Raw genomic sequence first — 14,731 nt, forward strand, 5'->3', positions numbered from 1 at the left:
AGTAAGAGACGATCATAAATAACCTTTTTTGACGCCTCTGTATGGCAGGGCAAACTACTAATTCCTGAGCATCTGCTCAACTTATCATCTTGCAATTACCCTCTGAGCCCCAAGGTGACTTACCTCATCCTGAGCTCAGAACGTCATACATTTTAACCTTCTGTCTCTAAACCCCTCATGTGCACGGGGTTCCCGTGCAAGGGCAATTACATTTGATTTTCTCTCGTAAATCTGTCTCACGTCAAGTTGGTTATAAACCAGCCAAAGGAACCAGAGGAGAGAAGGGGGATTTTTCCCTTTCCCTACAGACCCTGAACTCGTTACTTAACTCTCTGTGCATCAGTTTCTTCATCTTTAAAATGGAGATGACATAGTACTTACCTCCTAGGATTGTTATGTAGACTAAATAAATCAATTTATGCCAAGTGCTTAGAATCTTCCCTCACATATAGTGAGCTCTCATTAATGTTAACTATTAGTTTCTAGAAAATACCATAAACTGAGATATATTAGACACACCTTTACTTTTACTCTTCTGTGCAATTCTTCTAATACTAATTTCTTCAAAGTGTCAGTAATGCTTTCTGTGACATTTTCAATAGTACTTGCTAACAAAAGTAACACATTTAAATCTGTTGCCATATGGTTTTCCATATATTCTGTTAGTTATGCTTTTCCCCAGCAGGAAGCAGGAGGAACACATATTTTGCCAACAGTATAAGGCTTTTCCAGTTTTGCTTCAGAAACCTAAAGAGAGCCTTCTAACTTTTTATCATAGTAAACATAGTCTTAAATGTCATAACTTTGAACACAACTGTAAAAATCATAAAAGTTGTTTTCACATTCTAGATAGTACTTATTTTTAAACAACTTATTTGTCCTAATGGCTTTATATTAGCATTAACTAACATTTTAAGGCAAATGTTACACTTGCTGTGAGGTTCATTATTACTACTAATAAACATAAGTGCATTTTTAAGGCTGTCTTCTTAATTTCTATTATTTATGTATTTATTTATTTATTTGTTTATTTGGTCAACTCTAAAGAAAATGGAATTGTTTTGTTGCTGTTTTGCTTTGAATTCTTTCTTGTTGAAAGTATTACATATGTCTCCTTTTGAGATTGACGTGGCTTTTACCTCCTATGCAGGGTCGGTGCCTTCCATTCCTCATTAGTCCTTGGGGTTGCATTACAGCATCAGCTGCTATCTTTAGTGCCTTTGCAAGAAGGCTTTTAAGCCACTTTGGGGGATTTTGTAAGAGTTAGTTTTGATAAATCCAACTAGCACGGTTCATAAGTCAGCAGGTAAACTGCAGCACACCCCGCCCCCGGGCCTCTGGGCTGGGAACCTGCCTGTCCCCTCAGGATACCATGGGCATCTGGGTCAGTAATGTCACCACTGCCAGCCCAAACACATAACTAATGTTGAAAAAAACGTGTTTAATTTATTCGGATTAATTTATTGGTGTAATTTGTAGAAAAGTCTCAGTCCTACTTACAAGGTCCTTTCAACATAAGGAACTAGATATAGTAAGAGACTTTTCCAACTTAACATGATTAATGCTTTTTGGTAGAAAGGACTAATCATTACATTGGTGGGCTCTCAACAGTCAGTCCTGGGAGGTGGCATGTGTGCGTCCAGGGTCCCAAGTTCTAGGTCTCTTAGGATCCTGATGACTTATTTCTTCTCCCTGGATCTCAGCCTGTCATCGGTGACATGGTGACATGAGGCAGTTGGGTTAGATGGCCTTGAAGGTCCTTTTAGTCTAACACTTATCAGTTCAATTCCTATCCTGCCTGACTTACAGAATTCAATAGTTTCCTGGTTTGCAGCATTTTGTAAAGAAGCCCGAGCTTGTGGTAAATTCATTAGTAGATGTTTTTTACCCTAATTCCTATTGTCTGTGAAATGTTTCCTTCTCTCTGCTTTTCTAAACTTCAAATACCAAATCAATAGGGTCAATATGAGCTCTGCTACAGGAAATAAAACAATAACGTAAAACAAATAACCCCCTCCAAGTGACACTAAAAGCTTGGCTCTTTGAAGGAAGTCTAAAAAATTAATAAATTGATTAAATCTGTAAACAATTTTAGAGGTTCAAAATTTGGTCTGAGTCTCATTTGTAACTAACACAATCATCTTTTTCTTTTAAACTAACTTTACAATAATGTTGCTCAAATTGAAAGTCTAAACTAATAAATATTTGCCTATAAACACCACATTCTGAATGTTCCTAGACAAATAGTAAAAAAAATAAATAAAAAATGTTGGAGTCTAGATGTATTCTGAATCCAGATCCATTGTTCTCATTAATCCCACCTTGACCAGCGCTAAGTTCTGTGCCCCAGCGGTATGTACAGCTATATAAATATCGAGAAAAACCACTTCACATAATTTTCTTGAAATGTTGAGAGCAAATGTGACAAATAGTAAAAATAATTACTTAGAAAAAATACTTAATTGAAGATGTCATGCCATATTTTATCATCAAGGATAATAAGTCACAGAGAACACCCTGGGTAAGATGATTGTTAACACTTGACTTATCCCAAGAAACCCACCTTGATTTCTCTAAGCATCACTGAAAATTTGAAAAATAAGCTTAGAAAAATTACACAACGCAAAGGTGTCACTAATGTCTCAGCTTATGGAATTTGGTAGAGAGCAACAGCTCATATGTCCTGGGAGCTCACTATGTCAGATAAGAGTCTAAGCCCCTTAAATGAATTAAGTACTATTATATGAGGCAAGTACTAGCAGCTCATATCAGTGATATAATTGGACCTTATTAATTTAAAAAGCTGAGGCCTCGCACATCCCGCTAGGCATAGTGCCTTGGCTAAGGGTGAGGGAACTCTTTCATTTAAAGTTAAGGTGACAAGCAAATGTAACACTAGAACCACTTGTCCAAAACTGCTCCACTTTTTTCCTGTGACAAGATCAATCAACTTATGTAAAGCACAGACCACTATTTATTCGGTTTAAAATGTATCCTTTGTTTCAAGAATGACAAACTTATCCTTTGCTTCAAACATGACATTTCATCCTGATGGAAATACTAGAACCTGGTCATTTCATGTGCATCAACACAGCTTATGTTAAAGAGGGACATCCATTCACAGGGTGCTTCTGTTTAGCTTTTTGTTCCAGAAGATAAAGTAGGTTTACAGTTGTGAGTATTTGAAACATAGTTTATTCTTGTATTATTATTTATTTAATCATTATTATGTTATGTATTATTATTAACTTACTTTTGCCCACCCCTGTATATCAATATTGATAGATAGTCACCTATCATTCTCTCTTGGACATTGTTGGGTGCATTTTAAATGGATTGAGATTCTAGATGGAAATTTTTGTCATATATCATTTTTCCCCCTCTTACATGTACCTTTTTACCACGATTCATTAGACTAATCAAGAAATATAAAAGTTTCATTCAATTTTTAAGATATATTTTCAAACCTAAGCTTTTCACCCACTTGGAGTTTTTAAAATTCTCAACAATGTTGCTTAAATCTAAAAGATACACATCTCCACATACTGGGTAAATTAACATCAATGACAGTAACCTTTGTAATTTCCCTGCACAAAAAGAGGGTTTACATTCTCTTGTATTGAAAATTCTATACTAAGCAGAATACTTGTATGCTTCAGAGGGAGGCAGAAGATTCCCGGCAGCTCCTGTTTCTGGGCCTGTTTTTAAGTCTCATAAAGGAAGGACCCAAAATACACAGGATTGGTGTCAGCAGCCATATATTATCACAGTGTTGAGTTTGATTGATCTTCCATCTTTGAACTGTTGGAGTCTATGAAAGAAGAAAGTTCCTTCTTCAAGCTTTAGAAATGTTAACCACGAGAGTGTTGAAGTGAATGAAATAAAACACCATTGCTCCACTGATGCACCATGTGATGAAGAATAAGGCAGCTGCCATGATGTTGTGAGGACTGTCTGTATCCTAGCAACCATCTACCCGCAAAAAGAACCACCGCAGGATGAAATCCACACACTACACACAAAGCTGGTCTGCAGCACCATGGCAGGCTGATCCGAATGGAAGAAGAAGGCAGGCCTTTTCTCTGAAAGGCCTTTTCTCTCCTGCCACTGACAGGGGGCTTTGCAAATACATCAGTGCATGAATCACTGCCACAGAAGTCTGCTGGTTCTCAAATGCCTCCACACTCACACAATGGCAGTATACAAGTAACTTGAGAACCGCTTGGAAAACCCAGACACTGAGAGACATTAGTGGGGTTGGCCAAGTTGGGGAGATTCAGAAAATCAAGGTCATAAGTGAAAACATACTCACACACCAATTCAAACTCCAGGCTCAGAAAGAAGGTCAAGAGGTGATGAGAGCAGAAGAGTGTGCCTTGAATTTGGCTAAAACGACTGAGGTTCTATACATTAACTAACTTCTAGCATCAAAGGCAAGCTCTGAATGATGATGTTAAGGAAAAAAAAAACTACTAAAGAAAGCCATTTACATGCATTATCCCAAAGTTGCTTTCAAAGGTTAGTAACATTGGCCATATAAAATAAAATTGAAACGTCTTTTCAGATATAGTGAGATCTTTCAAGAAGTGTAAAGGTCCCTTCTATTTAATGATTTTTTTTCTTTTTCTACAATTGACAAAAACATTACTTCACAACCCAGAAATCAGTCATCATCTTGTTGTGGTCCCCAGCAAACCCAACAGCTGGGGATGGGACTGGAATGGTCATGTGCAAAGCCATTATTTATTAACATTATTGTCTCACTTCTGACTTGTGTCCACAAGGTCAAAGAAAGCCACCCCCAACCATGGAATTCCTTCCTAGCCTGAGTGTTAATATATAATCTCTACGAAATGAATCTGTATTCTTGGTTCACCTAATGTCCAGGTAATACTTCCTTCATGAGTAGAATTATCATTCTGGATAAAAGTACTAACCTGAAGTCAAGAAAGAGATAGACAATGGGGACAATTTTATTCCAATGACCAAGGTTTTTGTTATTATTTTTTAATTGTTTCTGGTTCCTTCTTAAAGTTAATTCTAATTCTAACATTTGGAACTATAACATAATAAAACTCACATTTTGTTCCCTAACTCTAGGATTTCTCAAATTCAGAGTAATAACAAAGTCTAAACTCAACATCAAGTTGCTTCATAGAATTTGAGAATTTCTTGAAAAATATTTAGAAATTCCTTGAAAGAAAGAGCATTCTTTAAAACTGACCTGGACATTCTGAAAAAACTCTCCAATGCAGTAATTCCCAGCTATTGAGGTTATTTATTGAATATTTATTTATTTATTTATTTATTTATTGCTCATAACAAGTTTACAAAAACTACCTCATTAAAATAATTGCTGAAATATCTTAGATCAGGCAATGCACACATATTGGAAAGTTACTAGTTTCTTCTCCTAGCTTTCTCCACTATAATCAAAGTGATAAAAAGTTAAGAATGTTGAACAGATTATAGAAGACTTATTTTCTAGGTAAGAAATTTTAATTACCTTTTGTCTGAAGGTTAATGTTTGATTTTTTAATTATCTGGATTAAGAGACAACATATAAATCAATCTAAATAAAGTAGTACAATGAAATCTACAAGTTAATGACAAAAATAAGATCGGAGATATGGTAAGTGATTCAGAGTCCAAACTACTAATACTCCTAATAGTTGACCACTGACTGGGGCATATGCTGCATCCCTCATCCTCGCCCATTGGTGCCTCTCATCTGACCTCTGGCCACCCCACTGTGAGACCACCGTGCTTCAGTCCCTCCTACCTGCCACTCATTGTACCATTTCACCTGAAACATGGGACTAGCCTCCTCATTTTCCTCAGCACAAGTAACATCAACCTCTAACTTTCAATAAGACCTGCATTAAGGAATGGGTATAATAGGAATACCTTACAATAACTGGCCAACACCAGACGTACGACGGTCTATTTTGATGTCAGTGTCCTGCCTCACTTCTGACTTGTATCTATGAGGCCAAAGAAAGCCACTCCCCAAAATGGAATTCCTTCCTATCCTGAGCACACAGGAAAAGCCTCCTCTCCAGGTAGTATTCCTACCACCTGGAACCTGCCTTCGAAAAGCTTAGCTTCCAGTCTACGGCCATACCACCCTGAACGTGCCCGATCTCGTCTGATCTCGGAAGCTAAGCAGGGTCAGGCCTGGTTAGTACTTGGATGGGGAAAAGCTTAGCTTCTGCCTCAAAATTAACATTCTGCCATTGTGGAAAGAGAAAAGAAGAAATTAGTTTAAAACCTGTGGCCAGAATTTTTCTTTTGAGAAACAACTGTTTTGCTTATTAAAATACTTCAGTATGCTACTTAGTAATATTTTAATTTTTTGTTTTGTTTTTAATTTTATAAAAGGAGGCCCAAGATCTGATCAGGAAAACAGAATTGGAGGAGGAGGGGGAGAAAATCTAAAATGTTCTGCGTGGGAATGTAGGTCATCTGAAACAGACCAAGGGGCCCGGGAAAGCGGGCTGGGTGTAGGTCAGCCTCGCCGAGGCCAGCCAACGTGGCACACGGGGCTGGCACCCAAGAGAGAGGTGGCTGGTAAGTGTTCCCACAAAGAACAATCACTTAACTTTTAAGAACAAGAATGAAAAATAGTTTTAGTTGTTTGATGTGCTGGATCAGGATGTGGCTAGGACCCCGCCCCCCCATCGCGCCCCCCCCCCCCCCCCCTCACACACACACACACATACAAACACAAACTTTCAGTTAAAGTCTGTCCGCTCACAGTTCATAGCACCAGGTCTTTCAAGAAGTAAAACAGGGTGGCGTCGGGCGTGAGGCTATGAGGTGTGGGAAAGGGGCAGCACCTGCGAGAGGTGAGCTCACTGATCAATAGCTCAGTGGAAGGGCCAGCAGGACACAAGAGCCTTTCTTCCCTTCCCCATCACCGTTCCCACTGTCTTAGGGGAGGCACACTGGGTTTCCCCAGAACGTAGGCGGAAGGCACCTGTTTTTATTTTAAAATCCTAAGATATAGACACTCCAGCAGGCCATGGAGCTTTGGAATTCCTGACACTGCAGCCATCTTTAGGCGTGGTCTCTCCTTCTGGTCCTTGTGGAAGAATCTCAGTGCACTTTTATGCCTTCCATTATCCACCCTGAGAAAAGTCATTTTTATTTCTTCCATTATACACTCTGAGAGAAGTAATTCACCATAAAGAACTCCCCTTTACTTGAAAAAAGAAAAAAAAGTAAACCTTTGCTTATCTCTTCGTGCCTAAGTGAAGGGAGCTGACTAAGAGCTAAGAAAGATGAAGCATGTATTCCATCATTTTATTACTTCTCTACAACAGTCTCGCCAAGTAGGATGTGTACCGCTTACAGACTGAAAAAAAGGTCACTATTGTTTGGAAAGACAATATTAGAAATATGTGTAGCATAATGTTCATAATAGTAGTATACATATGACATGTAACTAACTGATAAACACACAAATTGAGAGCATATGCCCACATCTTAATTTTTTTAAAGATGGAATAGAGTTTGGAGACTACTGATGTCAAAAAACAGAAAACATTCATACTAAACAAGAAATTAGTTCAAAAGGATTTTCATGAAGGCAAATTGTGAACCAAATTACTAGTTCATTTACTTTTGATGGGAAACAATCATTTGCTCTCCCCTGAACACAGAGAATTCTCACCTTCTGACTACCAAATTGAATGTCATATATTTGAACAACTCCCAACTAGTCTCAAAATAAAATTCATTTAAAGACTTATTTTATCATTCCTTTAAATGCCAGCAGCTTTAAAAAATCTTAAAGAAATTGATTCCAGGACTGACCAGCGTGACTCAGTGGTTGAGCATCGACCTCTGAACCAGTCGATTTCCAGTCAGGGCACATGCCTGGGTTGTGGGCTCCATACCCAGTGTGGGGCATGCAGAAGGCAGCCTATCAATAATTCTCACTCATCATTGATGTTTCTATTTCTCCTTTTCTCTCCCTTCCTCTTTAAAATCAATTAAAATATAAGGAAAAATATATACGAAATTAAAATTATTTCTTTTGAGTTCCTTGTTTTGTTGTCAAATAAACTGGTTACTGGTAAGAAATCTAACAAGCATATTTAATTTTCAGTCAGTAAATTTTTTATCAGTTGGTGTCACAGAAAGAAACATAGGAGCTGCAGTTACCATAAGGGCACTTGCTCAAATCAGTTTGATATGTTTTTGTATTTTTAATAAATGTTACTTCTAGCTACAAAAAATACAAGCTATGGAAAAGAAAGAGGGAGAGAAAGAGAGAGGAGGACTGTACCTCAAAATATGCTCTATTAGACAGAGAAACCAAGATGGCGGCATAGGTAAACACCTAAACTGCTGCCTTGCACAACAATTTCAAAACTACAACTAAAAGACAAAATGGACATCATCCAGAACCACAGGAAGGCTGGCTGAGTGGAAATTCTACAACTAGAAGGAAAGAGAAAAGCACACTGAGAATCAGAGGAGCTACAGGAGGCAGAGGTATTGAGATGCGGGCGTGGAGAGGACTGGCAACTGAGCGCGCAGCTGGCTTTCTCAAGCAGGAGGGAGACAAAAGCTCCCGACTGCACTGAACTCCAGTTCCGGGCGAGACTCTGGGGACCCAGACTCGTACAAGGTGAAACTGGACTGTCAGGAAAGAGAAAAGCAGACTGAGACTCAGAGGAACTGCGGAAGGCAGAGGTACCGAGGCGAGACTCTGGGGACCCAGACTCGTACAAGGTGAAACTGGACTGTCAGGAAAGAGAAAAGCAGACTGAGACTCAGAGGAACTGCGGAAGGCAGAGGTACCGAGGCGCGCGCACGCGCGGAAAGGGCGGGCAACTGAGTACACGGCTGGCTTTCTCAAGCGGGAGGGAGACAAAAGCTCCCGAATGCACTGAACTCCAGTTCCTGGTGAGACTCTGGGGACCCAGACTCATTTGGGGAGAAACTGGACTGTCTGGCAGCAGGCAAAACTTGAGGGCGGCTTTCTCTCAGAGGTGCTTGCAGCGATTATCACAAGACACTGAGACACAGGGGCCTATTAGGACAGGGCTGACGGGAAACCAATGCTGTCTGCTCTGCCCTGAGACTCCGCCCCATCCAAGCTGAGCACAGAAGCTTTTGCAAATCTCATAAGGGTGTCTCCAGCACAGAAGTTCTCCCAGCGTAGACACAGCTGATCCTCATAGCCAATTGGCCTGGAGGTCAATTCCTCCCAGTGACACCAACAACAATCAAGGCTTAACTACAACAAGACTGTGCACACAGCCCACAAAGGGGTGTACCAAGAGTGTCCACCTCAGGTAACTGGGGATGCTGAGCCACTGGGCCCTATAGGACACCTAGCACACAAAGCCACTCTATCAACTCAGGGAAGCAGCCAAAATGCCGAGACAAAGAAACAGATCACAAATGAAAGAAATGGAGGAAAGCAAACTACTGGATATAGAGTTCAAAACCATGGTTATAAGGTTTTTCAAGAATTTCCTAGAAAAGGCCGATAAATTTAGCGAGACCCTCAAGGATATGAAAAAGGACCAACTAGAAATTAAGCATACACTGACTGAAATAAAAAATATTATACAGAGATCTAACAGCAGACTAGGGGATCGCAAGAATCAAGTCAAAGATTTGAAATACAAAGAAGCAAAAAACACCCAACCGGAAAAGCAAAAAGAAAAAAGAATCCAAAAATATGAAGATAGTGTAAGGAGCCTCTGGGACAACTTCAAGTGTACTAACATCAGAATTATGGGGGTGCCAGAAGAAGAGAGAGAGCAAGATACTGAAAACCTATTTAAAGAAATAATGACAGAAAATTTCCCCCACCTGGTGAAAGAAATAGATTTACAAGGCCAGGAAGCGCAGAGAACCCCAAACAAAAGGAATCCAAAGAGGACCACACCAAGACACATCATAATTAAAATGCCAAGAGCAAAAGACAAAGAGAGAATATTAAAAGCAGCAAGAGAAAAACAGTTAGTTACCTACAAGGGAGCACCCATACGACTGTCAGCTGATTTCTCAACAGAAACTATGCAGGCCAGATGGGAGTGGCAAGAAATATTCAAAGTGATGAATAGCAAGAACCTACAACCAAGATTACTCTACCCAGCAAAGCTATCATTCAGAATTGAAGGGCAGATAAAGAGCTTCACAGATAAGAAAAAGCTAAAGAAGTTCAGCACCGCTAAACCAGTATTATATGAAATGCTGAAAAGTATTCTTTAAGAAGAGGAAGAAGAAGAAAAAGGTAAAGGTAAAAATTATGAACAACAAATACATATCTATCAACAAGTGAATCTAAAAATCAAGTGAATAAAAAAATCTGATGAACAGAATAAACTGGTGAATATAATAGAATCAGGGGCATGGAAAGGGAGTGGACTGACAATCCTCGGGGGGGAAAGGGGTGTGGGGGAGCGGGAAGAGATTGGACAAAAATCGTACACCTATGGATGAGGACGGGGTGGGGGGGAGGTAAGGGCAGAGGGTGGGGTGGGAACCGGGTGGAGGGGTGCTATGGGGGAAAAAGAGGAACAATTGTATTAATCTGAACAATAAAGATTTATTAAATTTTAAAAAAATACAAGCTATAAATGTTGAAATTATCTTGACTATAATTTTTCATGTAAAGCCATCTCAGATTTTTCAATGTGGTGTTTTCCAGGTGTAAAAAAAAAAAAAGTTCAATTATTATAGAAGAAACCGAGCCACATTTAGAAAATACTGGTACAATTACCACTGATGAAAATAATTTTAACAATGATAAAAATACCAATAAGAGCTAAGACTTATTGAGTGCTTATTATATACCAGGTCTGTTTTATGCCCCTACATGCATTAACTTAGCGGCTTAAACCCATCATGCCCATTAGAATCACCAAGGGAGAGTTTCAGAGAAAATGATGCCTGGATTCCACCCCAGAAGAGACTCTGACCCAGATGGACTGGATGGCAGCCTGGACATTGGTGACTCTAATGTGTGGCCAACATTGAAAACAAATACATTAACACAATCCTGACAACAATCCTAGGAGAGGGGGGTAAATATCTTCATTTTAGAGTGAGGAAAATGAGACATATGGCTCACAAGCAGCAAAACTGGGATTTGAACCCAGGTCTGACTCCAAAATTTAAGCTCTTTACCACTAAACCCTACTATCCCTCAAAGACCATAAACCACTGGGTACTTTGGGGACAGTTTCATTTCCGTGCTGTGCGTCAAAGATCATTTCTAGAATTTCTTTGCAGTTAGATTAAAAAGAAAAACAAAAACCTTTTGCATAACCCTGGCTGAAAAAACAAAGATCCTGACCATGAAATTATTCGGGTTTGCACATGACTGGGAAGCTGACCAAGCCTTAGCCAGTGCTGAAATCCGTGATTTCACTGTTTACTGCTAACAGTGATCTCCCAGTGGGCTGAATGCCCCAGGTTCCTCCTGCAGCCAGCCCTCTGAGGCTCAGTCTGTACTTCTTCTTCACCCTTTATTTTACCAGGAAAGTTCATCTAAATAATGCAGGTACAGACAGCAAACAGGAACTGTTCCTTTTTTCAACAGGTATTTCTCCTAGAGGGCAAATAAGCTTGAAAGTTCAGAAGCCACTTGCCAGCAGTTTTCTTTATTGCTATCCTCACCTACTGGAGCTCAAATAGAAGCTAGCAGAATACCGGGTCGATAAAAAACAAAAGCAAACCAAACAAAACAAAAAACAAAGCAAAGCAAAACAAACAAACAACAACAAAACACAACAAAACACAGAAGAGCAGGAGAGGGGAGGAATGAAAAGAAAATTCAATTCTGTGTTATCACTTGGTTTATGTGGCTAGCAGTCACAGGAGTGACAGTCTTGCCTAAAGTTACCTGAATCTTGTCAAACCACAAAGCATTCTTTCTGCTGGGTCAGGCTGGCCAGAGGTGGTCTGTCTGAATGCCAAGGACAAGAAATAAGGCAAGTGGAATCCAATTGGGGGGAGGGGAGGGAGGGCTGTTTAGATGATGGCACCAGATCTATTTAGAAAGGAGAAATACTAGCCTCTGAAATGCAGGGGGCACGGGGTGTGACCCAGGCAGTTATCAGCTAACATGAGACACGGAGTGTAAAGTAGGGGGTTTAAACCAGTGACATGAGGGATCAAGGAAGCAAAGAGGCAGAGTCACAGAGTGGCGTCCACACCACGTGAGGCCCGCGCCACATCACTGCACTGCCCAGACGAGGCGTCTCAGGGCGTGATCTGATCAAACAGACTTAGCCAAGACATGGAGCCAAGAGGACATTTATTGAGCACAGTCGGCTGGCCTCTGTGTTAGGTGTGTTTCACTTGGTATCTCATGTGATCCTCACAACGATCCTGAAAAGGGGGTGGGGTACTTCCTGCAATATTCCAATATAACTCAAGTATTAACTAGGTAGCATGGATTTGCAATGAGGTGTATTTGCCTCTAAAACCTGTGTTCCTTCCACCCTGACACAGTCCCTTGAACTCCTTGTCTCTGTCCTGGTCTTCAAGTTTATTTGGTGCATCCAGACCCGTGAGGGCACTTCTGAGCCACTGTCAGGGGTGGAGAGGAGCACAAGTTCGCTTGCTAGCAGGAATCGGTGGTTCCCTGAGACTCTAAAGCTATGTGTAAAAGTTCATTTCTGTGGGATTTCCCCCCTCTCTCAAGTTCTGCTTCTTGGCTGGCTCTCACCATCTCCCCACATGTCCCATGCAAATGGCAGTGCCTAATTCTGGTCACTTGCCAACTACTCTTGGGACAATTCACCCACCCCAGGGAGGCTCCAGTCTATTCAACACAGCAGTGTCCAAACGCTTTCCCCTCTGCCTCCAACAGCCGAGCAACATGCTCGTGAGGTCATCTTTGTCTTTAGTCGCCCCTTTTGTCATTATTCTCTGGGACTCTGTGATCAGCAGGTCAGGGAAAGACTCCTCATTCATTCAGCAAGACTTGACTGAATACATAAAATGAAAGCGGAAACGCTCCAGGCGCTGGAGTCACAAAGATCAAGAGAATTTCTTCCTTTCTTCCAACACCCTAGGGCTCTGCTCCCCTGTTGCAATGTGTGTGGCCTGGAGTCGGTCCTGAGGGCCAGAGCAAGAACACCTGATCTCGCTGGTGACTTCCTTCAGGAGGCAGCCAGGGCAGGAGCCCAGCCAGCGTCAGCATTGGCTCAGGCTGTTCTCTCAAATCCCACTGCTCTGTGCTGTCTCCCAGAGGCCTCTCTCCTGGAAGCGGTACCAGGTTTCCTCGGTTTATCTCTCTTTGAGAGTCAGATCCCTTCTCTAAAGGGCAAGAAAGGAACGTCAGGGTAGTTCATGTTCTATAATGGATGGAAGTGGCTGCCTTGTTTGAACAGCACGTTGGAGACCCAACCAAGAGCGAAATAAAATGAATTGCGAGAGAGAGAGAGAGAGAGAGAGAGAGAGAGAGAGAGAGAGAGCATGAGAGAGAGAGAGAGAGCACGAGAGAGAGAGAGAGAGAGAGAGAGAGAGAGAGAGAGAGTTAGAGAGTTGTTTTTTCAGGCTATGTCCTTAAGCAGGATTGCTATTTTGCATTCAGTAAAACCCCACTTCTCCTAGATTAAAAACCCATTTATTATGGGAGGGGTATGTGGCATGTTGTCATTTCTTAGCAGTTCACAGAGTTACAATGCACCTGTTACTAAAAACCTGGAGCCAGTCAGAGATTCAGAAACAGAAGGAGTGGGGAGGGAGAGGAGGGGGAGGTGTAAGGTGAAACTTAGCTTGGCTTTCATAATAGAACCACGTTTGTTCCCAATCCTCATCCATTTTTTTTCACTGGTTTTTAAGCAACTTCTGAGTTCTTGCACAAAGTTGTTAGAGAATATTTTATGCCTTAGAGTCAATGTCAAAAAAGTGCTGTCTCTTTCCCCAGTTTTCAATAAAAAGCTGATCAACTACGTGTTTAGTGATTCCTCGTGTCAGCATAAAGACGTGAAAAGAAATGTTCAGCTAGTTTACAGTGACACGCATTCGGCCACACATGGAAGAACAGTCTGAGAACCAGGAGTTTGTACAGCTGGTAGCAGATGAGCCCTAACAGCCAGTAAGAGACCGCACAAGCATTAGAAAACAAAAATTAAGCAAATGTACACACGCAAAGACAAATTAGGGGAAGAAAAAAAAAAAAGCCCAACTTTACAAGACGAAATGAACAGGTAGCTGAGGGCAGTTTCCTTTGAATGGAATTACTCACCCGCACACGCAGAATTCCCATTTCCCGAGGGGGAGCCTGCAGGACAGTTCCAGCGCGGGAGTGCTGAGAGACTAAAACCCAATTTAAAAACTACCGGCAGCAGAGTGGCAAGGAAGAGCAGCATGATCCTCATGGGCTTGAACTTTCAACAGAGACTAACTTGACTTTGGCGGTGCGTCGGCCCCCAGGAGTGCTCCCCAGCCGGCCCGTGGCCCTGGGGCATCTTCTCCGGGCTCTTCGGCTGTCGCCCTTCACCTCCTTCCGCTTCAACTCAAGACAGTGTCCAAAAGCAGCCTGAAAGGGGCACCCTGGGAAAGATTTCTTTATCTAAGTTTTTGGGAAGCCAGCAAGAAATACCTGACACCCTTCTGACACATTTCACAATGTCACAGCCACACTGTGGAGGCCTGCAGCTGACTTGACTGTGACCGGCAGAGAGAGTAACAGGCAAAGGCTAGAGAGAGAGAAAAAAGAAAAGAATTGATGGAAGGTTCCAACCAGGAC

General features: G+C 41.2%; 1 protein-coding gene across 1 annotated transcript in view; it reads right to left on the minus strand.

Moving 5' to 3' along the window:
* The window catches only part of EGF (epidermal growth factor), a gene marked incomplete at both ends in the record, with an annotated part of 89,203 nt that extends 74,852 nt beyond the window's left edge, over positions 1-14,351 (minus strand). Inside the window, one exon of the mRNA XM_079776920.1 lies at positions 14,228-14,351. Within this exon, the coding sequence (XP_079633046.1) occupies positions 14,228-14,351 (124 nt within the window). The remainder of the gene's footprint in view (positions 1-14,227) is intronic.
* Between the last annotated feature and the right edge of the window lie 380 nt (positions 14,352-14,731).

This window comes from Cnephaeus nilssonii, assembly GCF_951640355.1.
Source record: "Cnephaeus nilssonii genome assembly, chromosome: 1".
In the NCBI taxonomy this organism is placed as follows: domain Eukaryota; kingdom Metazoa; phylum Chordata; class Mammalia; order Chiroptera; family Vespertilionidae; genus Cnephaeus; species Cnephaeus nilssonii.